The following is a 25,978-nucleotide window of genomic DNA, read 5'->3' on the forward strand; positions in this document are numbered from 1 at the left end:
AGTGATAAGGGTAGTCTGACCTGCAACTTGTTTGCTTTTTCGGGGCTCAAAAATTTTTTTGTTAAAAATTTAACCACCCATAATGATCCCACCCCTAAATTTGCGGCAACTTTTAAAAAAAAAGTGCGATCATTATGAGAGTAAATACGGTAATAACCCAGTGGTCTAGGCTAGACAGTCTTTTCTGCACTAATGAATATTTTTACTGACATAAGTACAGCTTGTAGGATATATGATGCAGTGCACTGCAGAAGCACCTTTCTTGCTGGCGAACTCGTGCAGCACACGTGTGCCACCTGCAGGCATCGAAGCCCCTGGTGAAAGAGCAACGGAGCAGAGCCACATATAGCTTGTTCTGAAAGCACATTTATTGGGGCCCACCGGTGGAGCGGGGCGTGTCTTTTTTGCTGCAGTGAAAGGAGTGGAGAGAGAGAGAAAGAGAAGGCACAGCCCAGCTGCTGCCTCCTGGTGGCAGAGTTCAGCGCACAGTCTGGACTATGTCGTCGATCTTGAGGATGCTGCGCACAGTCTCGGCTGCCAGCGTGATGGCACTCGTCGAGACCAGCAGCGGCTGCACCACGTTCTCCTCCAGGATGTTGGTCACCGAGCCCTGCATTGACACACACTCCCCCTGTCAGTCCCGACTCGGCTGTTTCAACACCGAAGCAAACCTCTGCTGTTATTACTCTTAGTCCTGAGTGCGGAAGAGTTATTGTGACAATTTAGTATCTAAAGTAGGCTACTTAAAGGGACCATGAAACGATTTAGAAGGGTATACTCTAGAGCAACGGATCTGTAGAGGTGGTCTTTGCGGGGATTCGAGTCAAATGTAAAAGCTCGGCGTGCACCCTATAATTTACTAATATTTTTAGAAATCTCCTCTAGCAATAGCTCGCTACCTAAAGCTACATATCGCCACGTCCCCCACCCCGACAATGTTAGTGGGCAATCTGGGCAAGCCCAAGAATATGCCCACTGAAATCATCTCAGGGTCCTTTGAAGTCCGCTGATAGTTCTAATACTACACGTATAGCAGGATACAACTTAAAAAAAAATAACAGCTGGTAACAATACACCAGTACACGAAACCGGCTCTTTATGTTTGAAGAGTCAGAAGGGTCCAAAGGCAAAATTGCAATACGACTAACAACAGACTCATGTACAGGTATCCAAAATGAAGTTGTCTTCAGGGTAGCCCCAGTTAAAGTTGATGACAGTGACAATTCCATGTGAGGTTAACCTCTACACTGAATTTCACCATTATGGCATGCTAGTTTTATGCACACATGGTTGCAGCACAAGATATAGTTCCTGCTGCAAGTGCAACCTTGGACCAACCCCACCACACAGGCGTCAGAAAGCTTGCAGAGCAGATCACCGTGGAGACTCAGAAGTGTCCTAAGGCAAAATGGCAAGAGATCATCATGTGCGTGTGGCGGGCACTGCAGTCACATGCACAAGCAGCAGGCTATTAACTACCTCAAGGCCACCGTTTAAAAAACTAAAACCGTATTTCTCGTGCTTCGGGAGCAGTTTCTGGCTCCTTAAAGAAGGCCGTCACCCCACACAACTACTTCACCACCCGGCAAGTGCTCAACAGCCCTCGTTCACCTTGCGCACGTTGATGCCGGCGTCGCGTTCGCCCTGAGCGTGCCGGTTGCGAAGCTCAGTGACGGTGGCGATGGGGTGCAGGCCTGCATTCTCGGCCAGCGTGTAGGGCACCACCTCGAAGGCCTCTGCGAAGGCCCGCACACAGTGGGCCTCCAGACCCCGCAGGGTACGCGCCCGCTCTCCGAGCCGCAGCGACACCTCCATCTCGGGCGCCCCACCACCTGCGATCAGCGCCCTGCAGAGAGCAGACACTAATTAGCTGTGGCCACTGCCCAAGGATGTGACCACCTCTGATGGTTTGGTTTGGTTTATGGGGTTTAACGTCCCAAAGCAACTCAGGCTATGAGAGACGCCGTAGTTGAGGGCTCCGGAAATTTAGACCACCTGGGGTTCTTTGACGTGCACTGACATCGCACAGTACACGGGCCTCTAGAACTTCTCCTCCATCGAAATTCAACCGCCGCGGCCGGGATTGAACCTGTTGTCTCTCGGGTAAGCAGCCGAGCACCATAACCACTGAGCCACCGTGGCAGTGTGACCACCACTGCTGAGCAATGCTCATTACTCTCTAATACTGCAAGTGATGCCTTTGCTACAGAGGTGAATTTTGTGCCACTTTAAAGCCTGGCTGGGTGTTTACTGACGTTAGCTGCAGAAGATGCTTGCCTCAAACTATGTCCAGAACAATCACTACACTCGGGCTTCGCACACACCATGCTGTCCACAAGCACAGCCTCAATAGCGTCGAGGATTAAAATAAACAAGTCTGAAAACAACGCTGCTGGTTTGTTAGACAAAAGTTTTATTACTGAATTTTACTGCATAACTTAGTTCTACAGCAACAGCTAGGTTCAGGCTTACGGGGCTTCAGCGACCCAAAGCGACTGAGGCTACGAGGGACGCCGTAGTGAACGGCTAAGCTGTACAAGTTTTCATTTGGCGGAATATTGTCATTCGTGTACACCGAGACTTCACCCATGACTGTTTACAGCGCATGGCTATTACAAAGCTGCCAACCAAGGACCATAAGAAATTGGAAAGAATCAACGAGGTTTTCCTGCATTTAGCTACTCTGCCACACACCCTAGGGTGCCAGATGTCCTTCAAACTGTCTTCCACTTGTGGAGCCCTTGCCAAACAAGAAAAAAAGCTGTTGCCACCACACTTGCCTGCGCTTGATGAGGCAGCGGACGACGCAGAGGGCGTCGTGCAGGGACCGCTCGGCCTCCTCCAGCACCAGCTTGTTGGAGCCGCGCACCAGGATGGAGACTGTGCGGCCGGGGTTGGCCACGCCCGTCACCCGCACAAACTTGGTGCTGCCCGTGGTGACCTCCTCGACCAGCTCGGCCGACCCCAGGGCGTCCGCCGTGAAGTGGTCCAGCGAGGCGATGGGCCGGCAGCCCAGGCTGCGGCACACAAACTCAATGTCCTCCCGCTCGATATCCTTCACCACCAGCACCTTCATCTTGGCCAGGAAGTGCAAGGCCAGGTCGCTCAGGGCGTCCCGCAGGATCGACTTCTGCACCAGCAGCACGTTGCAGCCGGTCTTCTTGATCTGCTTGATGATGTTGAGGATGTAGGCCCGCTCCTCCCGCAGCACCCGGTCCATGGCCGCATAGTCACTCACTATCACCTGGTGGTCCATCTGCAGGGGCAGGCAAGGACAAAAGGCCTCTCCCATATCCATCCCGTCAGCCCCGTCAGCTGCCGCCACCTTACCCCTGAAAACTTCCAAATCTCATGTGCCCACTTGACCCTGTGCCACCCAGTGATACACTTACCCTCTCTTAATATCCATCCTACCCACCATCATCTCCCACAATACCCATCATCATCACCCACCATACCCATCATGCCCACCATCGTCACCCATTATACCGATCATCATTAGACATCAACGATATGCGGGCCACGCATTGCCGCTCACCGCCCGCGGTGCACATCGCACGATTAGCGATCACAGAGTCGGTGATGTATCAGCAGCACTCAGTGCTCAATGGTGTGGCCGCGGCTTACGTGTTTGTATCGTCCGTATTGGCACAGGAGAGAGCTCGGAACATCCGGAATTCGGCACACTGAGGACAATGTACTGTGGCCAGGGAATTTCATGAATTCGTATCATCGCAAAATTCGAACCAAACATGTTCTTATCACCAAGATCCTACATTACATCCCTTGCCCGTTTCATTTGATTTCAACTAGGATGTCATTAACTCGCGTCTCTTCCCTAAACCATTTCCTGCTCTCTTGCAGTCTCTTAACGTTGTAACTATGATTTCCTTTACACAACTCTCTGTGCTGATCTCAACTGATCTTCAAGCCTTTTATTAGCCTCAAAGTTTCCTGCCACAATGGTGAGTTAATTACGTACCTCTAAATCAACTGTCACACCCAAAAGCACAGTCAAGCAAAGCTGAAGACACCAATTTATCAGTGTTCATAATACTGATCCACGCATCCTCCCCCACCTTTCCTTGAAGCACTTTAGTATGTCACTAATCATACCGTGGTTGCTCATAGCAGGCTGTTTCCCTACACAGCCAGTCATAAAGGATTAATTTGGACATTATCTATTCGTGACAATTTTTAGGGAGTCAAGCCTTATATCCTAGGCAGGACAGCGCAGAAAACAAGACACCCATTTCCTCAGCAGCTTTTGAAAACCTTTGCGGATCCCCAAGGCTAACAAGATTTGAAACCACTAATCCAAAAGCTTGGCGGCCTTCTCAACTACAGTCAAACCCACTTATAACAATATTCAAGTGCCATGGAAATACCATTGTTGTAGCCAATAATTGTTATAACAGGGTTGTGCCGAAAAAAAGAAAAGGTGACACACTTCCGAGCATTTATTGACAGTATATACCCGGAGGGGTTTGATCGTTCTAATGCCTGTAAAAGCTCATTAATTGGAAGTTCAGGACCATGCTGGCTGCACGCGCGCGCACTGCACCGACTGATTGAGAGTACGCGTGGCGCACGTAGCCAATGCAGCAATGCAGCAGCTCGCCTGACGCAATGACTCCTGCCCCTTGGACACGTGAAATTTGTGAAGCGGGGACCATGGGGAAGTCAGCGAAGAACAGGGCAAGATGGGACAATGTACGTGCTGCTGGTGCCAGCCGTAGCTCAGAGTGTAAAAACAAAGAAAAATGCTTCTGCGCATTTCTTTCTGCAAGCGGTGCAGCAGAAAGAAATAATGGACTGCTCTGCCAAGGCTCCCCACCATGCTCCCTACTTTCTTGTCTGCATGGGCCTTTTGGTCAGGGGAACGCATCCGTCATTTCTCCTGCCTGTGTCATTGCAACATGCAAGCATCCTCGGCGCGCCCGGTGGCAGCGTTTCCGAGTGCGTGGTCACGGGTTCTTTTGCTGCGCCGGCTCAGTCCGTTGGTCGGCCCCACACACGCGCGTTTTTGTGTTGTAAGCATGGTTTTGCTGGTGTGGTTGTAGCATTTCCTTTTTTTTTTTCTATTATGGTTGACACTCACTTACCAGATGTAATTGTTATAACCAATAATGTGCCTTGACAACATTGCTATAAGCAGTTTATTTTACCATAGAACTCATGGTAATGCTCATGGTGCCGCGACTGACTATTGTTATATCCGATATATTGTTATAACCAGTATTGTTATAAGTGGGCCTGGCTGTACATTCATGAAGAATATGCAACAGTATTTAGGTTGCCTAATGCGGTGTCTACAATGAGCGTGTAATGTTCTTTTGATTTTCCAATCAAAACTCCGGTTGCAACCAATTCCATTGCCCCCATGTGGCATGCATGAGACATCGCCTTCTAGAAGCCTCCCATTTGGTAGTCATATGTGATTATACAAATCCAACCCACTAATCCACCTTGATCTACCAAAAAATCCCTAATCTACCTAAATTCATCTTCAGAGGTAGGCCTACATCCAAAACTGTGGGGTCCTTAGCCTTTCCACCAGGTTGCCACCTGCCCCGGTTGAGCAGGCTGTGCTGACGTCACAATGTCATGTGACCTCTCTCCGTGAACCAGGAAATTTCATGACAGAGAAGCCACAAATTTTTAGCGAGAGGGCTACCTAAATGTTACCACATCAATACTGCATTGGCACACTAGAACTGCGTCAACACTGCAGGTGTGGAATTCAGCACACCGCTGTTGCAGGTGGGAAGGCACGGGCTGCATTCACCAACGTGCTGTGCTTCAACGGTCCCCAATACTGTTTGGACAGTCCCGGCACCAGGAGAGGAGGAGCCACACTCACGTCGGTCTTTGGTGGGGAGATGCAGAACTGGATGAGCCCAATCTTGGCCTTCTCCACCCGGTGGGGGCCCCCGCTGCCGGCCACCTTCTGGGTGAACACCAGGCCATCCACCAGCTCCGTGTCCTCCACCGTGCCACTGAAAAACCCCAGAACACACACGCGTGTATACACATCATCATCAGCCTGACTATGCCCACTGCAGGGCAAAGGCCTCTCCAATTAACCCTGCCCTTTGCCAGTTGCGGCCACCGTATCCCCGCAAACTTCCTAATCTCATCCGCCCACCTGACTTTCTGCCGCCCCCTGCTACGCTTGCCTTCTCTAGGAATCCACTCCGTTACCCTTAAGGACCAGCGTTTATTTTGCCTTTGCATTGCATGCCCTGCCCAAGCCCATTTCTTCCTCTTGATTTCAACTAGGATGTCATTAACCCGCGTGTGTTCCCTCACCCACTCCGCCCGCTTGGGACATGTATACACGTCCTAAGCGGGTCCCAGTTGGGAGAAAGGCAGAGGGGCAGGCATCCTACATGAACCCAGCCTCATGCAACACACAGATGTACAGAGAAGCATGCGATGGGTGTTTGACAGTTTCAGGGATGAAACCAACAAGTAACATTAGAATTCAACGTCAGAGGTGGGTCATCGATGTGCCGCTGCCCTAACAAGTTTGAACCATATGCATATTTCTTCCAGCTACAAGATGTGCTAGTGCCAAACAGCGTTGCCCTGAAGAGTCAAAGAGTGATGTTTTCGAAGAGAGGGGGCTGATACATGCGATCTCCCTGCCAATCCATCCACACATCAGAACACTTGCAGAAGAGATCACCGTGGTGACTCAGATGTGTCCTAAGGCGTAGTTTGCAAGAATTCATCATGTGTGTGGGAAAGGGTAGCAAAGTGCACACAAGTGCAGACAGCAATGGTGCTCCTCTACATAAAAAACTTGCAAGTTACAGCGTTAAAATTTGCTGCAAGAACCTCTACATGGTGTCGACCTCTGTATACTGCCACTAACAGCGGAGGCACGCTGAACTAGACCTGTGCCTAAAAAGCTTAGTTGCATTCTTATTAGAAGTGAAGTTCTGCCCACCTCCGTGACCACCCCATGCTGTTCTTTCACAATAACAAAATACTGCTGCTGAAGCTAAGCAAAGGCTAATCACGATATAAAAGTAATGAGAAGTAAAAAAATTTTGAAGTGTCTCTCTTGTCAGATGTATCAAAAATACTTCTGCTTACAATTCTGAATTCTAACACTTACAATGTTGATTTTGTTTACTGCAGTGATGACTGATCAGTGGAGTGATTCAACACACCGCAGGGGACCCCTTCATGTTCCCTAAACCTAAACTAAACCTAAACCTAAACTCCCTTTCTGGGCCACTTGGTAGGAAACAACAGGTCCCACACTACTGCTTTTCCCTCAAACATGGGGAGGCCAAGGGATCCCAGCACTCATGCACAGGCGAAGCTCCCCCGACTGACCCCAGCATGCGGATGACCTTGATGTCGCGCAGGTCCACGTTGGTGTCCTTGGCCGGATCGACCACCCGCAGCACGGCGTCCACCGCGATGGGTGCCAGCTGGGACGAGTGCTGGGACACCACCTTCGAATTGAGGGCAGTGGTGGCGCTCTTGAGGAGCGACTCCCGGTCGGCCAGGTCTAGCGGGTGGGACATGTCCGTCAGCACCTCCACCGCCATGCACGCCGCCGACTGGAACGACTCCGAGATGGTGGTCGGGTGGATGCCTGCAGGAACGAGGCGGGCTCACACAATGCCTGCCCAGCAACGATGACCGCATCGCTGGTGTCCTCAAAGGTTGAAAAGCTTCTCGGACACTAGGCTTGCCACACATCAGAACGCTTGCAATGCAGATCAGCAAGGGTCAGATGTGTCCTAAGGCTAGTTGTCAAGCTTCATCACGCATGCGGCAAGCACCGTCACTGTCTCCCAGATAAAGTGCACAGCTCTGGATGCACGAATGGGTAGACTTGGTCGGTTGGTTTATGGGGTTTAACGTCCCAAAGCGACTAAGGCTATGAGAGACGCCGTAGTGGAGGGCTCCGGAAATTTCGACCACCTGGGGTTCCTTAACGTGCACTGACATCGCGCAGTACACGGGCCTCTAGAATTTCTCCTCCAAAGAAATTCAACCGCCACGGCTGGGATCGAACCCGTGTCTGTCGGGTCAGCAGCCGAGCACCATAACCACTGAGCCACCGCGGCGGCAAATGAGTACACTTCCTACAAGATCACTTGAGGGGACTGACCATGAAAAAGAAGTGCCGAAAGTTTCCCAAAAATAGTTTGTAAACACGTAAGGAGTGTTGAAATACCTGCCACAGGAAAACAGCGCATTTTTGTGAACGAAAAGACGAGTGAATGAAACTGCCCCATTCAATGCAACTCAACAGCAGACCCCCTTCGCCTAGACTATAGGCCTGGCTGGCATGAACAATTTGCTCAGCTCAAAACTAGTCGCGAATCCCGAAACTAGACATTCAAAACAGAAGCTTCCAATACATCCTGTGCACAGCAGAACGCAGCTACGTTCACCACGATTATGTTGTGGTAGTCTGTGCCCAGCACAATTCCCACAGCCCGTCAAACATTGCACACTCCCTGTACGTTCACGAGCGTGCTCACACTCAAGTTCCTCCTGCAAGCTGTGCGGACATCATCATCAGCCTGACTACGCCCACTGCAGGGCAAAGGCCTCTCCCGTGTCTCTGCAATTAACCCTGTCCTTTGCCAGTTGCGGCCACCATATCCCCGCAAACTTCTTAATCTCATCCGCCCACTTAAGTTTCTTCCGTCCCCTGCTAAGTTTGCTTTCTCTTGGAATCCACTCCGTTACCCTTATTAAGGACCAGCGGTTATCTTGCCTTCGCTTTACATGCCCTGCCCAAGCCCACTTCTTCATCTTGATTTCAACTAGGATATCATTGACCCACATTTGTTCCCTCACCCACTCCGCCCTCTTCCGATCTCTTAACGTTACACCTATCATTTTCCTTTCCATAGCTCTCTGCGTTGTCCTTAACTTAAGCTGAACCCTCTTTGTTAGCCTCCACGTTTCTGCCCAATATAGGTGACTGCCGGTAGTACAGTCAAATCCACTTATAACAATACTGAAGTGCCATGGAAATATCATTGTTATAACCAATAATTATTATAACACGGTTGTGCCGAAAATACCATAGAACACATGCAAAAGCTGACGGTGCCGCAACTGACCATTGTTATATCCAATAGATTGTTATAACCGGTATTGTTATAAGTGGGTTTTACTGTATACACCTGTTGTATACTTTTCTCTTGAGGGGCATTGATGAACTGCCATTCATGATCTGAGATAACCTGCTATATGAGCTCCACCCCATTCTTATCCTTCTAGTTACTTCCCTCTCATGATCTGGATCAGCTGCGACTACCTGCCCTAAGTAGACGTATTCCCTTACCACTTCCAGCACCTGGCTACCAATTGCAAACTGCTGTTCCCTTGCTAGACTGTTGAACATTACTTTGGTTTTCTGCATGTTAGTTTTTAGCCTCATCGTATCCACGCGAACACATGGAAACAAATACTGCAAGGAGTGGTGGGTTTGATGCAGAAGGAGAAAAAAAACAAAAAAAAAACACGTGGCCGTGTATGAGCAGGCAGTGTGACTGACCCTTGAGGAGCAGCTTGGAAGCGGCGTCCAGCAGGCTGCCAGCGATCACCACCACCGTGGTGGTGCCATCACCGGCCTCCACATCCTGTGCCTTGGAGAGCTCCACCAGCTGCATGTGACAAGACGGGGGAACCACTCATCACACAACCCATCGCGCAAACGTGTGCACCCTCTTACTGTTCAGGAAAACAAGGAAGAAGCAAGAGCTGCCCGTCAAAGGGACCCTGTAGTAGACTTGGACAAGGCAGGCTCATCATAAGCAGACCAATTTCTGGCTCATGACAAGTTCAGCCTGTAGTGTTTTTTTTTTCTGGCACTCAGGACCTGGTTTCACGCCAGTAGGGCTCGCCCAAAGCGTCATTTTGGTTAGCCAAAATGGCAGCACGGGCATTAAACTCACCCATCATCTTCAGAATATGTGAATACTTCGTCACTTTTACCATGCATTGCTCTATGACTTCCATCTGTGCCCACTGCCGCAAGTGAATTTTTTTCTTTACTTTTTTTCCTTGTTAGCTTTTGAAGTTTGTAGTGTTGTGTTCAATGTGCGTGCGTTTTTTACGCGTTTTATACCAATTGTAGCCCCTCCTCATGTAATGCCCTCGGGCCTTCAAGGATGAAATAAATGAAATGAACTTGGTGCCATTAAAGAACAATGTGTTCAGCCAGGAATTAATGGGGAACACCAAGCCCAGCTAGATTGAGAAACTGACGTCCTAAGTTTTCGGAAGCACGTCACCCTTGCTCCAAACAGATCTGGGCAGGGCCAAAAAATTACACAAGCGCTGGCAGGAATTCGGTCAGGGTTAGGGTATATATAGCTCATTCTGCTGGGTTAAGGGGGGACACTGCTCTTTGAGACCAAAAAATAAAAAAAAATTGGGTATAAAAAAAATGACATTTGTGGAATCTACAGCTATTATTTTCCAACTGCACCAATTTTTTTCCTTCAAGAAATCAGCATTTTCACCATAACATTAAATTCAGATCATCGTGTGGGCTTAGTTTATGCAGGAGCACACAATTTAATGGCATGAAAATTTCGGACCTCTGGCTGTCTCCGTATGTTGATATCTCAATATCTAGAACAGATAGAGATGTCATTGTTCGCTAATGGAAGCTGGAGGCACAGTGTGTGCAAAAAATTAGGAGTCACTTTGGCGACTAAAGTGGTGCAAGGCGAAAGCCTGAGTACAGCATTCTGCCACGAATGTGGTTGTGAATGATGATTCAAGTGCTACCAGCGAATGACACGTCCATTGGCTGTCTGCGTGTGTTACTGACGTGTGGTTAACATGTTAAGCTTCGCCTGTAAGAGTGGAACGCGACAGCGTCTTGCAACGCTGCCAGGGAGTCCACAGAACGCCATCGCCAATTCGGCTGTACGCCTTGCTGGACGGTAAATTTATTTTTTGAGGAAAGGAAATGTATCTCTCTCGCATATCTGGGTGGACACCTGCACCTCGCCGTAAGGGAAAGGGGGAAGATGGGAGTGAACGAAGACGCCGTATTAGCTAGATGCGCCTTTGTTCATTCCAAACCATTCAGCTGGCATTACGGAGTGGCTAGCGTGCTCGTATCGCACTCCGGAGACCCTGGTTCGATTCCCCAACTCGACCAATTTCGTTCTCGGTTTTATTGATTTATGCGGTCTAACTAGAAAGGTTAATTAGGCTATTTCATATTTATATCGTTGTATTTTTATCCATCGTGTTCTGTCATTCACCTGTCAAATGTTGGAACTGTCTAGGATGTTCGACACAACGTATATGAAACGAGCTACGTCGAACTGAGTGGGGAAGTGCGTGGTGGTGGAGCGAACGCGGCTTCGTACTTATCTGTTGTTTCAGCAGCGTCTCCTTCCGCGGACGCTGTTGTCGCTGCGACGCGTGTCTTTCTTTCTTTTCTTTTCCTCTGTCTTCTGACCTCTTCATTCTCCTCTATCTTAATTAGGCTAATTGATTAATTAACCAATTAACTAAACTCAATCCCACTTAGTTGGAGCATCACTATACGATCCCTTTGATTGGTTGCATGGTTACTAGCCAAAGTACAATTGGCCCCATTTGAAATTCGCGCACTATGACGTCACGAGCATTTCGACCAATTGAAAAGCGTGACATTTTCTGTCGACAACTCCTGCTTACAACGATGAGGCATTAAAGGCTTCCGCCTTAATAATCGAAGGAGATTTGTTCAATCGCACTTCAAAAATTTATAATCTCGCAAAGTTTATCGATGCATTACATTCACACCTTGAACACTGATATTCCAAGTGCTGTAAAATTACTAATGGGGGTAAAACAGAAAAATGGTTTTCATTATTGCACTCTCTACTCATCATACTATGTAGCCATGGGTTAAAGATGATTTGTTATTCAGCAGTTCTTTTGGCACAGAGGCACTGATCAATGACTAATTAAAATTAATTATCTGGAGAACCGACTAATTTATGAGAGAGGTAATTCCATTGTTGAAATCAGTATAAAAAAGCTGAGCAAGGTGGTGCACTTTCATTAAGATTAGACTAAAAACAAGGAAAATAGGTTTAACACCAGTGTGCCCCCTTAAAGTCCACACAGAAAGGTCTCAATTTGGAGTTCAGCCTCACACTCACCGCTGTTTCCAAGATGACGCTCACCTACACTTATTGAGAACAGGAGCTGAAAGCATTTAATGTTTCTATTACGGCTAGGCTTTTGTGGGCCAGCTGGCCACTGGCGCCAAACGGCGCACGCAAGAGGTCCAGCTGGCCGTCAGTTGTGTTGCACCTCAGCCTACCCAGCGGACCAGGGAGGGGCCTCGCAGGGAAATAAGAAGTGCCTCTCGTTCTTCTTCTTACATCACTCTTTGCATTTTACTGCTGCAACACACGTAAGAAAAACAATGGCAGCATTTTGATTCCCACAGGACAACACAATGGAGGTCTCTGCAAGAATCCGTTTCATATATGGCACGCAATGCTGCCAAAGCTATCACGCCTGTTCGCGCAGGCTAAGTCCACACGCAAAAAGTAGTTCGCCATGAAACCAAAGCGAACACAAACATAATTCGTAGCGACAAGTCCTAAGTGCCGTGACTGGCACCTCCCAGACTTCATTTTACCTTTTGCCACATTTTCGTGCTGTGACTCGTCAAGATTTCGAGAAGCAAACAGTACACGTGGCGTTATGATATGAAGTTTGTAGGGCGGATCACTCCTACTAAATCCGCGCCCAAAAAGTAGTTCATCATCATCATCATCAGCCTGACTACACCCACTGCAGGGCAAAGGCCTCTCCCAAGTCTCTCCAATTAACCCCGTCCTTTGTCAGTTGCGGGCACCATATCCCCGCAGAGTTCTTAATCTCATCCGCCCACCTAACTTTCTGCCGCCCCCAGCTTCGTTTGCCTTCTCTTGGAATCCACTCCGTTACCCTTAAGGACCAGCAGTTATCTTGCCTTCGCATTAAATAGGATTAACTCCTGTCCATTCAGAAACGCCTTAGCAGCACCCCAATCTCACCAGAGCATCTGTCACACTCAATGCCTAGGGCAGCTTTCCCTGGGACAGCATACATTTCCCGAACCTGCGAGGCACAAAAAAGAACCCCCTCCGGCAAAGGAGAGTGGTGCATACCATCTTTGCAGCGGGGTGAAGCACCTGCATCTGCTTCAGGATGGTGGCACCATCATTTGTGATTGTGACGTCCCCGTTCGCTGCCTGGATCTGAAAACAGGCACCAGAGAAGGCACAGCTGATTAAACGCATAGCGCACAACGCACACCTGCAACAGACGCAGAGGAAGACATTTACAGGCATAGGCCGCAACCTGCTCATTTGCAGTTTTCTTCAGGGGAAAGTGCTGCCATTCCGCCCGTCCAGCAAGCTTGGCATGCCCAGGTGATTGGAGAATTTGCATAACAATCACTAAACCCCTCGCAAGCTGACCAAAACGGGCAGTGGATGGCTTGCTTCAATGCCCAAACTCGAGGAGAGAGGACATGGGGCACCTAAAACTGGAACTTTCCTTTATTCTTCCTCAACAATATGCCGGACCCTTGTGATAATCGAAATGGCAATGTCAATGTCCCCAACAAATTCCCCTCTGTCCAAAAAGTCCACACCTACACGACACCAGCCCAGTTCAGACCAGCACTGAACAGGTGCTTGCTCTAAGCCACAGCGGACGTCTTGCCAGGCACACAAGTCAGAACAGCTGCAGGGTAGATCACCGTGGAAACTCAGAAGTGTCCTAAGGCGATATTTGACAGCAAGGTCATCACTCGTGCCAGAGACAGTGCCGGAGGTGGCTTAGCGCGCTTAGAGGAACTCTCAACAAAGGGAACCTCACTGCAGGAAGGTACGCCCCAAAAGCTGACACCAGGCATCTGCGCTTTACAACAGTTACCACGTATGTAATTAAAAACATTTACTTTTCGATGCACTCTCATTATGTAGTTTCATTGCTCTAACTGCACACTTCTGTAAGAGGTCCTATGTTTGTCTTATTATCACCTAAATATGCAGGTTTCTATTCCACTGTTCAATGTGCTCAAGACATAAGTTCATTAACCTCAATAACTACCTCCTCAAAGTAGCTCAACCTGCAGCGGAAGATTTGTTGGCAGCGCATTCTGTGGTGATCTCGTTCCTGTGTGCGCCCATCCCTTCGCCCAACACCTAGTGCTGACTAAACGTTATTTCGCAAAATGCTTGTACTCGACCCTGGATGCAAAACTGTACGAAGTGGCTGGCATTCAAAGGTGACAACACTGACCATTTTGTCCATGCCCCGAGGTCCCAGGCTTGTGCGGATGGCATCGGCCACAGCTGGAAAACAAAAGTTCCATAGATTAATTAGCCAAAAAAAGACAACGAAATTATGCCAATTTTGCTCGGTACCATGCAAAACCGTGTTGCTGACCAACACCACGACGACCTTCAATGTTACTACACCTAAAACATGTGCAGCACATGAACAGTCAAAGTCACTGGGCACAATGACTGTGACCCGGAACATGTAATGGAATGCTGTTTCAGGTATGGAGCCTTAAAGGGAAGGTGAAATGGTTTTTTGAGAATTCCGAGATTATTCAAGAATTTGAATCTATGAAGCTTCTATGTAAAGCATGCGAAGTAGTTTCACGCTAGCGCTTAGAATGGTGACATAATCACCGACTGAAACCAGGACGACGTTCAGGCTTTCCCTCACTGCATTGCAGGAGTGCGGGAAAGCTCGCAGTGATGTCATTGTTGCCGAAATTTCAGATGTGCACTGCCTTCGCCACTGCCATTACACGACGTCAAATAACACTTCGTAAGCTTCGCCTTCGACGGCATCCTTTTTCTTTCTTGGAACAATAGTTTCTTTGCTGCAAACTTGACAACGCCCCACATGACGTCATCATTGTGGCCTCTGCCCATCGCTGTGCACTGCCGAGAAGCCTGAATGCAGACGTCGCTTTAGTCGGCAACTACGTCACCATTTCAAAAGCTAGGGCAAAAAGATTTTGCATGCTTTACCTGCAAGTTTCACACATTCCGCTCATTTAAATTCGCTGAATTCTAAAACATTTTCAGTTGCCCACTAAAAACTTCAGTTTTTACAGCACGTCCCCCTATCAGTTTTGCTTCGGCACCTCCTCTGTATTTTTTCTGTGCACTTCTCCAACAAACAAATTTATTAATAGCTAAAAGAAAAAAAAAGCAATATTTCTGCAATGCCGCCCACCACTTCCAACAGGCTACTTGACAAATGGATCAGAATAATGTGCTGAGTTTACAGCAGTAGTACGTAGTAACAGCAGATGCTGGTGGTTAATGGCTTGGCGGCAGCCATCGCAAAACACAGACCCATACGTAAAAAGAAAGCTAAAATATCAAACAATAGTGAAAATGCTACCAGAGCAATTGGAGGATGCATGACAGGAGAGGATGAAAGAAACTAATCCCCTAACTTGTTACTACCCCATGTCAATAGGACACAAACGTCAGCCAAATCAAGGCTTTGTAAAAGCGTGAACAGCGAGAGATGCTATGCACCAAACCGAAAAATGCCTGCTAAACATTACCATTTATTCAAGCATTTCCTTCTTCCAGAAACCTAACGACCTATTTGGAACTGAGTTTTCTCCCAAAAGAAGCCAGGACGATTAATAACCTCTAAGCTTGTAGTTGGCACACAGTGCTCATCATTAAAAAATACAGCAACCGCTGTGATGGCTGTGCAAGCAGTCGGCTGCACCAGTCAAGCCTGTTACAATGTAGTTACTGCTGCACACAAGTGTAGGGGAGGGTAAGAGTAAGTTAAACTGCTATGCACATCAGAAAGCTTGCAACACAAGTCACCGTAGAGACTCAGAAGTGTCCTAAGGCATGATATGGCAAGGAGTCATCACTTGTGCACAGCGAATGGTATTTCGCCTCCAAAGAAATTCGACCGCCGCGGCCGGGTTCGAACCCGCGTCTTTCGGGTCAGCAGCCAAGTGCCGTAACCACTGAGCCACAGCGGCGGACACACATAGCGAATGGTCCGCTCTGATGTGATAACTGTTTTTTTTAAGAAAACAAGCTTTCAAGCATTCTGAGACCCTCAACTAGGAGTTAGCAGCTGTGTAGAAGATATTCAGAACTATGAAGAAATGGACAATGGCACACAGGGTCTTCGATCACACTAACAATTTGTCAAGAACAACTTTTTTTTATCCAGCTTTTATCCCTTTCTTTTTATTGTTGCTGCTTTTGATAGTTCTGTTTCATCGACCTATTTTCTTTTCCTGTTTCTTTGCTAAACAAACCATGGGCTGAGACGCCGGCTAGAAATGGGCTTTTTCTTTCCTCCCTTTAACGGCGATAGTTTGCGTTAGTTTTTACTGGCTGCCGCTCCCCAATCACCACTTTGTTCGACACGTAACACGAAATTATGCACAATTAACATCGCAGCAAGTAACTTCAGTACTAAACTTTCACCTGCAAATGAAATGAGTAATCATCGAACTGCTCAGATAGAAAGCATCGCGGACGCGAAAATTGAAGCAACGATTAAACATAACGTCCGACATTCACTGCCGCTAAACACCATTCACAAGTGGCTACCAGAAGGCAATAAAAAACGGAGGTTCTGTTATTTTGCCTTATATGGCGAACGCCGGGCATCTGTCTCATCGATGTTCGATACGAGGATCGAAACGAACCCAGACCTCCCGCTATGAGCGTTAATTGATACATTCGCAGCCAACAATCATCGCCTAGGCCGTCCGCAGTCATTTTCCCATCGGTTAGAAGGAAGATAGCCCCATTCGATTCGCATGTGGCGGCGTCCAGCCCATAAGTGTAGGCCTAAGGCACGTGTGACCCACACATACCTTTGGCGGCGGTCATGTTACTGTGACGGACCTGCGACGGTTTATCCTTGTCCTTGTAGGATGCCTTGTCACCAGTGCCGCCCGTATAGGATGAAACCGGCGTCGGCGCTTTCATTTTGTCAGTCTTTGTTGATGGAAACTACGAGAACAAATCCCAACTCACGCCCGCAAATGAACGACAAAAGCTTCGCCGGCCTGACCCGCAGAATAACCATTCTGCAGAAAATGCAATGTGTTAACATTGCTATTACATAACAAGTAATAACTAAAATAATGAATTTTTGTAATATTTTGTCTACGAAAAAACTAATTAAAATTTTGTTAAAATTTCTTTTAATGTACAAAAGTTTCTACCATAAACTACGTACACGGTCACATGACCATCCACTTCAGAAAGCCCGCCTTAATTTTTTTTTGCGCGAAAAAACGTTGGGTCTTGCGACCGTTTGTTGTTTATAGTGACCGCTCTACAAACTTCCATGTGAGAAAAATTTGACCTGGGAAAAGCATTTCTCCGTAAACGTGAGGAGGCGAAGATGGCAACAAGCCAGCCGAGCGTGCTGAACGTGCTACGAGGGAATGAATACTTTCGTCGCTCCGGTGAGAACCCGCGCTCATTTGTTAATGCGCGGGCGGGCTCCGACATGTCTGGGGTATTTAATACCCGTACCGTTAGACATCTTACGTAACTACTTTCGGATGCATCGATTCTGATCTCGTAGTTAAGTTAACACCGTTTTAGAATAATCTGCTTCGTTTCTTAAAACTTAATCGAAGCTATGCTTTCTTTCTTTATCGAGTCCGAGCGCAATTATTTTGAATTGTTCTGACTGAGCCGCTCGTTATTATTGTAAGTAGCGTCGCGTATTTCGGAAGCGTTCATTTGGGAACTTTTAGCAGCGTTCTGCTGTGGGATGAATGACAGAGTGAGGATTGTGATCTCGAGTCGCGATTACGCCCAACTCGGTCTTTTGCCAAATCGCAGGGACCGACGGCCGGGCGAGCACTTTGACGTACTCCGTCCTCAAGAATCTCCACAGTCGGGCTGCAAACGATTACGTCCTGCGCAACGATGTAAGTGTGGTGCCCAGTTCGCCAAATTTTCGATTTCTTTGAGTGCCGTGTCCGCCGATTCGCGCCCAAAGTAGGCCTCGGCGTCTGGATTCGCTTATCGGGGCGCGTTTCAGTTGCGCATTAGATTTACGAGCGCGCTTCCAGGCGAAGAAAGCACGAAAGCTCTTGGTTATGTTTCGTGTCCGTGTGTGCTCGAGTTTTATTGCTTGCTCGAAGAGAAGGAATCTTTGGAAGTTGGAATTGTCGTTGCTTATCTCATCAGTGCATGTTGAAATCCGGATGAGAGGAAAAGAGTTACCGATTTTTTTTCCCCATTTATTTATTCATTAACGACGCTGCAGTTAAGCTAAATGCAGTCATTTAGTTTAACTGCAGTTTAAGAAAGGCTACAGTCGTTATAAAAAAAAAAAAATATTAGGCGGACACGGCGGCGTAGACGCTCGATAAAAACAAAATATGGCCATTCGGAGGGGTGAACAGTGAATAGAAAACATTCAAACTTAAATAAAGATGTTATGTAATCACGTGGCCATAATCAAGCAAATAAGTTTTGTGCTGTTATTGGGACAATTTGTTTTTCTATATGCAGTCAAGAAAGACCCTTGTCGTTGGGCTGTCTTGGAAGTTTTCGGAGTTGGTCAATAACAGTTCCTGTCAGAATGTTGGTGGCAGTTTCAGTTAAGGATTGCGATGAGTTTGGGGCCATTAGTCATGCGCGGAATTGTTGGGCCATTTTGTTTTGCTTGCCCGCTTTGGAGAAAATTAGAATCTCGTGATTGTGGTGACAGCTGAGACAGTTTTTTTCTTTTTCTTTCCGAGTCAACCATCAATTGTTATGTGCGTGAGGATTTAAAAGTAGTGCCTGGCTCACGCATGTCTCTGCCCTGCAGGAACAAGAGGTACCCCCACTGGCCTGCACCCACTTTCCAGGTCTGGCATTTAAATTTTTTTTTTTTTTTCATTTAACCCTTTTGATAGGCTGCTTGTCATTTTTAATCAAGTAATTTTTTTTCCCCTAAATGATCATGCAGGTCTCAAGACATCAAGTTAGTTTGGCAGTGGAAAACACGAACTATTAATTTCCTGCGGCCATGTGGGAAATTTGAAATAAAATAGGGACGCTGAGGATAAATTTAAGTTGGGCTATATCGACAGTTAGTTGTTCTAATGGAAAAGAAATTGCTTTCCGTCAAAGCAGAGTTTTTATAAACATAAAGAGACTAAAATTAAATATACTTTGGGCAACGCAAATGCTTTTGTTTTTTTTTTATCAACAGTTAATTGCATTCTAATGACAAAAAGATAGCTTTCAGTCAAAACAGAGCTTTTATAAACATAAAAAGACCAGAATTAAATACTCTGGGGAACGCAAATGCTTGTTTTTTTGTTTTTGTTTTTTACTTGCAGGTCTGAGAGATGAGATTACACAACGATTCAGTTAAAATCGGTCATCGAAAGACTGTTTTTATTCATTAGCGCTATTAATTCCAATTGAGTGGTTGGAGGAAAAAAAAAGGGCATATTTTTAACCTCAAAATTCTCGGCTGTAAATGGTTCTTTTGAGACCAAACAAATGTCGGCAGAGACCGAAAAGCCAAATGATTAATTGTTGGAAACAATATTTGGATGGGGTTGTTCCTTTAACACAAAAATGCCAGTATTTCTTAAATGAGCAGTAGAAGGTTTATGCCATAACTTTCTTTTCTTTTTTTAGAATATGGACATGAAGCTAGATACTGGGAATAAAACAATAATATTTAGAAGTTATAAAATCTTACTTGGCTGTGTCAAACTGCATGTAACCAAGCTCACTACTTTGGGAAATATTGTTTTGCTGACTTTGTGAGATAACACAAAAAGCATCACAATATGGGAAGGCCCGAATTTTTATAAAGCTAAAGAAATCGCTACTTTATGAAGACATTCTACAAAAAAACATACATTTACTGTGTTTGATAGCATTGCCAGAGTGGCAGACAGTATTGCTCGCATTTCAGTAATGGTCTGGTGCATAATTGTCTTTGTTACAGAGTGTATAATATGTATAGTCTGCACTGACTTATAGCTAGTAGCGAGGCAATAGTGGCTGCAACTGGATAGAAATGAAATGTGCTGTCGTCTTTTCTCTGCTCATAAATGTTTCCTGGCACGCTGATGAACTCATCGCCCGATATCATGACCTTCAGGCTGATTCTTAAAATCGACCCTTACACCCTTAGTAACTGCGGCATTCGGCTGCTAAGCTCAGATTCCTGGGACAAAATCCTGGTTATGACGGCAACATTTTAGTGGAGACTAAATACTAAAACGCTCGTGTGCTGCGCGATGTCAGTGTAGGTCAAGAAGCCCAGATGGCTGAGATTGGTCTGGAGCTCTTACACTGTGGTATCCCTCTCTGGACATTATTTTCGTTTACTTTTCCCTTGGCGCTGTCTAAAGTATGTGGTGTTCATCTTAGCCTCCACGAAAGTTTTGTTGTGCACTACATTGGCTTCTCTTAAACTGACTACGATTGTCTCACTGCCATATAGACAGAAGTGACTTCATTTTTGATCATTTTTTATTGTGCTTTTTCATTGACTGACGTAGTGGGAAAGCATGCTCAGAAAGAAAAGAGCTCAAACTTTTCCGTGCCTCTCTGCTATGGTTCTGCACTGACTGGCTCCATGTTCCCGTTGCAGAGCCGCACAGGTGCAACCTCCTGGCAGTGGCTGATGAAGACGGCATCATTCACATCCTGCGCACGGGACGGCCCGATGGTTGCATGGCCCTCGAGACCTGTGAGTCCGGCCGCCGCTTTCTGGCTCTGTGCTCGCTGGCTGGCAGCTGTTACTGCTCAAGTTCACATCTCAAATCCCAGCATACTGTCAGGACAGGATGACAGTCTAGACAAGACCTGTCCCACGCCACTTCCTTCTGACATTAGAAAATACACCGACCAGCCCAGCCTAGCGTCTTGGCAAGTTCTTTTTGCCTGGCAAGGTAGCAGCTACAATCGGAGAAGTGAAGCTCTTTTTCTTTCTAAATGTGTACTGAGCAAGCCATCATAAGGCATTCTATGCATTAGGGTGACTGTAGCAAATTACTGTATTTATTTAGTTCTGTGTAACCCATAGTCTTTTGGCTGGAAATAGAGGTGGAAAGCCGCCTCTCGCATTATGAATTAGTCATGTGCGAAAATTTGATAGTTTCAAATATTTGGTCGAATAGTAAAGCGATAAATGTTAGATTCAATCTGAATGTTTCGTATTCGAAACCTCAATGTATTCATCTCGAGCAAATAATGCTTCTGGAAATCTCGCTGCGTGTGGTTTTGGTTCAGCGTAACTCCGCGGTGTGCGTGCAACCAAAGCCCTGACTTCCTGCCATGTGACTGACTGCGCTCCCACGTGTGTGCTGGAGCCAGTTGGTGCATGCTCTCGGCAACAGACATGAGCAGGCAAAAATGCTATCTGTAGGCCTGTACCTGCCAGGTGTTATTGTGGCCGTGCTGTGTGCAGTGCACACGCACCATAACTGGCACGGTGGTGTGCATCAATAGAGAGATTTAGTATAGGGCAGTCCGCTTCTGTGTGCCATCAGTTTGCACGTGCTGATTGGTCCCTACGGGGCAGGCATGCCAACAACTGGCCGGCGTCTGGCGCCTTATGGCATCCTCAGGATGATCTGCACGCGTGCAACAGCAGCTCCCAACAGAAGCGGATCACGTTATGCTAGATCTCTTTAATTGGAGGATGATGCCTGGCTCCCCTGACTTTTGCGAAACGAGTCTCGGCTGACTGTCACAGCCGCTCTTCTCAGCACGAAATTCGCAAATCAAGTGCGATGGCGTAAGCACTGAAGGGAGCTAGCATGAGTCACGTGAAGTTGGCACCCTTTGCCTACGCCTGACGCAAGGTGGTGCTGAGCGCGCGGTGCATACACCTATAAGATGTTCATGGAGTCATCACTTAAAAGCAATAGCTGTGCAACGACACAATCACAGTTAATACCAGCAGTGGGGTGTCTCCTAGTAGACACGTCTCACACTCCACAAATATGTCGACATGTAGGTTGACTCCCTCAGTTTGAAAAGGCCATTTTTGCAGGACATTGACATAGCTTGACTGAGTGTGATTTGAAAGCTTCAATGCACTCTTTTTTTTTACATGTAATGGATTTGTGTGTTTAAAATATACATGATTTTGCAAATGCCTATCGTGCCATTCAACCTTTTTGTTTATAGCAGAACTACCTGAAATATTGACTTATTTGGAGAGAACTACTGTTTGCTTCGAACCAAAAAACCATTATTTGTATATGCCTAGCCAAATAATCAGTAATATGATATACAGTATCATTTTCCTGGTTCTTCGCCAGCAAAAGTAACCTTCTCGTTACAGTTGCGGTCGTGCTGCATTTCGGAAAACGCAGTATTATCGAAGCTCGTGCCTCTTGAGTCTTTGCTTCTGTTCTTGGGTGCAAGGAGCCATGTGAGAGTTCAGTCACACACATGCGACACACTGTGTTTGGTGCAGGCTAACAAAGCTTTGGCAACGGCGAGCCATTTCGTGGTGCTCAGAGCAAAACCGCAATGTCTTGGCAGTAGCTCAGTGGCATCTACCTGTTGTCATGACGTCACAGTTCATTGCCTTGCACCTGCTAGCCACCTGTGATGTCATGCTATAGCAGGTGCAAGGTGGTGGACTGCAGTGTCTTTGGGGTTGGAAGGCCTCCTTGGAAGGGTATTTGATTTGCTACCTCATTCTTGAGAGGTATCTGACTGCAATTGTGGCCCCTTAATGCAACTTCCATTATTATGGATAACTTGAATCATGGACAGTTCTCTTTGGACAAACCAATATCGAAACTCGCTGTCTGGACAGTGGATAGGGTGGATGTGTGCAGGGATCATTGGAGGCCATGTATTTTTACCACTTTATTAACCCATTACGGCCCAAGAAAAATTTAACTGAGGGATTTTCTTCCTTTTTAGCTCATAATGCTCTCTTATAAAGAAAAACAGATTGCTTAAATTTCGTTACGATTGCTTCATTTGTTCTGAAGTTACACAGGTGTACTTTCTGTAGTACACTGGGTCTTCCCCATAGCACATGTGGCTACTGCGCTCCACTTCCAAGGGTTGTTCTGCCATCTGCCGCTGTTTTGCAGGTTTTTTTCTTCTGTCGGCGTGTGAGCTACGGCGCTTCAAGTTCAAGGGCGCGCGCCGTTGCCACTCCGAGAGTCACATGACTCGATCGCTGCTTTCGCTCTCTCGTCACACCTTCGCTTGCGGCTGGCAGCAGCAAAAGCAAAGCTCCTCTAACTTTGTTTTAGCCTTTTTCCATCTCCCTCTCTCATCTTTATTACACAGCGTCCCATCTCTCTCCGTTTTGCGGGCCACTGAAAGCACACCCCCGCTGCGCGCGGTTACTTTCGGATATGGCTGACTGCGCGGGACCTGCCTCTGCGCATTGGAGCGGTGGCTCTTCAGATTCTAAATACAAGCCGAGCTCGGATTCGGACTCTGACAGCGTCTCATCCGAGGAAGAGGCGAGTTCCGCATCGTCAGATTCTGACGATGAAACGGCGGGACCATCATCCCGGAAGTGTGCGACACTGGGTGTGCGTCACAGGCAGAAACACCCGACAGCGAAAGGGTTAAATGCATTACCAACTAGCCCGGAACCTTGCTCTACTGATCTGGGGTTCCTCAGTGATCTTTTTGGAAGTGTTTGAGGTCTCCCAACTCCCCTGCCTCAGCTTGCTTTTCCTGTCTGTTTGCAGCCTGGCAGGCGCATGACAATGCGGTGTTTGACGTGTGCCCCCGTCCCGGTCGGGGCCAGCTGGCCACGGCCAGTGGGGACCTGAGTGTGGGCCTCTGGGATGTCGACCAGCAGACGAAGGTGGCCCACTTCCGGGGGCACCAGGGCAGCGTCAAGTGCGTCCGCTTCCTCCAGGGACACACCGGTGAGGGCCCTTCATCTCTGGTTTTTCACTCAATAGAAAACTGAACCCTGCTACCCAACTACATTGTAAACGAGCACAACCCTACTAAATTTTGTCAGGCATTAATTAATCACTGTACTGAACAAACAATACAGTCTAGCCCGGTTATAACGAAGTCGGCGGGAATCGGAAATTACTTTGCTATATCCGCTATTTCGTAATATGCGGACTACAAAAAAAAATGCAAACATCGGCATACCGGCATACCTGGGAGAAATAGAGAACCGCGATTGGCCAAGACGGCCGCTCTCTGCGACGTCATCGAAAAAAAAAAAAAACGTCTCTGTTCTTTTTTACGTTTTTCCCCTGCGCGGCGTGCTCTACCGCTCTACGCCGTGACGCCGTTCAAGGACGGCGCAACACGAGACCGGCGTGCCATGCGATGCAGTGAAGCAGCTCCACAGGAGAGCAGACGACGTCACGAAAGGACGCCGTCAGCCGAATTTTGCTCTTATTTTCGCGGAAAAAATCGCCTCAAGGACGCAAAAATGTGTTGATTGGCAGATTATTTTTCGGTTGGTATTAAATCTCTTCGTTATATCCGCTGACGCGCTCTTATTTACTTCGTTAGAACCGGACCCAAAATGTATTGAAAATGCAAAAATGGGAATGGGAAATTGAAATCCCTTCGTTATAACCGCTATTTTGCTATAAGTGGCTTCGTTATAAACGGGCTAGACTGTATTGCCGATTTGTTTCAAACTTCTTCATTCAGTTACGCTTAATCTTTTTCTTGTTGTTGTTACCGACCCCTCTTCTGATTTTTCACTCAATAGAAAACTGAACCCTGCTACCCGACTACATTGCAAACGAGCGCGACGCTACTAAATTTCGACAGGTATTAATTAATCACTGTAATGAACAAAAGATACTGCCCATTTGTTTCAAACTTCTTCATCCAGTTACACTTATTAGTTTTCTTGTTGTTACCACCTAATTCAACCTTTCACCATTCAGCATTTGTATTGTGATGTATCGTTCTTCGTTTTATTGTATCGCATTATGTTTTATTGTAGTTATGCTTTATTCTCAGTTGTATTTGCTTTGTCCCCCTACTTATGCAATTCCTCAATAGAGGCCTTCAAGGACAAAATAAATGATAATGATGAATACAAAGCGTCGCACTGGGGCTTAGTGTTTGTGCATCCTTTTCTCTGTGCGACCTTCGTGAGGCAAATCTGTTAGAGCATTAGCTCTACTGGTTGCGTTTTGAGCCTCCCAGTTATGCTGATCCCACGGATACAGTCCAAGATGGCGGCCCCCATAGCAACGACATTGTATCCTAGTGGTTGCCGTGGTAACCGATGTGGTTGCATATTGGAATGAAATAATACCAGCCGGCAGCATATTCCAATCCAGTATATATATATCCAGGTGTCAAAGTCGGGCCACTTAATCCCGACATTCGTGTAAAACTTGTGGGCCAACTGTTTCCTGCAGAATGTTCCAGATGACATCATACGATTCAGCATTTCATGCAGCATAAACTTACTGATTAAGTTAGTCTAGCTTGTGGCAGGGATTCGAACTGGCAACCTAATTTAGGTGTGTTAACACTGCCTCAGCGTCTGCTCATTTTTTATAAAAAGGATTTGCTACTTGGGTGACTCACATTCACATGGCAAGAGCTAGAACATGAGGAGGATCAATTAGTTGATGGCAATTTCGGTAGCCAAAATATGGATGCTTTTGAAAATGAAGCATTGATCCGTTTAGATTCTTGGTTGCACAGCCGTTTAGAGTTGTGGATAATTTGCAGAGTGTTGTTTGCCTTGCTTTCCCTTCACAGATGTGTTTGCGTCTGGGGCTCGAGACGGTGGCGTGGTGGTCTGGGATGCCCGGTGCTCCAAACCACGTAAGTCTGATCAGCTACCTCCTTCGCCAGCAGATGAGGTGTTCTCTCTAAGGGCGCATTCCTCTTTCCTGTCTCAACTGACGCTTTTCCCCCCTCTAGGTGCTCATGTGTTTCAAATCGGCAAAAACGTCTTTGCAATTTATGCTCCTGAAGGCATGAGACAGTTGATTTGA

The 25,978-nt window shown here is 47.0% G+C and overlaps 2 protein-coding genes across 3 annotated transcripts in view; one reads left to right on the forward strand and one right to left on the reverse strand.

The window, feature by feature from the left end:
• Positions 1-346: 346 nt before the first annotated feature.
• LOC149333516 (T-complex protein 1 subunit delta-like) lies at positions 347-17,097 on the reverse strand. The gene is made up of 9 exons (XM_089558703.1): positions 16,889-17,097; positions 14,302-14,354; positions 13,161-13,250; positions 9,542-9,650; positions 7,351-7,615; positions 5,864-5,999; positions 2,781-3,256; positions 1,612-1,846; positions 347-610 (listed from the first exon to the last, which is right to left on the reverse strand). The coding sequence occupies exons 1-9, from the start codon at positions 17,001-17,003 to the stop codon at positions 479-481; spliced, it is 1,611 nt and encodes a 536-aa protein (XP_089414829.1). The 5' UTR covers positions 17,004-17,097; the 3' UTR covers positions 347-478.
• A 181-nt stretch (positions 17,098-17,278) lies between these two features.
• The window catches only part of l(2)dtl (WD40 domain-containing protein denticleless), a 33,388-nt gene continuing 24,688 nt past the window's right edge, over positions 17,279-25,978 (forward strand). The window contains exons 1-6 of one of the 2 annotated variants that reach the window (XM_089558700.1): positions 17,279-17,488; positions 17,874-17,962; positions 18,853-18,892; positions 20,644-20,742; positions 23,729-23,911; positions 25,740-25,805. In XM_089558700.1, coding sequence (XP_089414826.1) covers positions 17,425-17,488; positions 17,874-17,962; positions 18,853-18,892; positions 20,644-20,742; positions 23,729-23,911; positions 25,740-25,805 — 541 coding nt within the window. In that variant the 5' untranslated portion in view covers positions 17,279-17,424. Of the gene's footprint in view, positions 17,489-17,604; positions 17,739-17,873; positions 17,963-18,852; positions 18,893-20,643; positions 20,743-23,728; positions 23,912-25,739; positions 25,806-25,978 lie in introns of those variants that run through there. The other variant, XM_089558701.1, reaches the window with a different exon arrangement.

The sequence above is a fragment of the Amblyomma mixtum genome, chromosome 8 (genome assembly GCF_055824585.1).
Source record: "Amblyomma mixtum isolate Tamu chromosome 8, ASM5582458v1, whole genome shotgun sequence".
NCBI lineage: Eukaryota > Metazoa > Arthropoda > Arachnida > Ixodida > Ixodidae > Amblyomma > Amblyomma mixtum.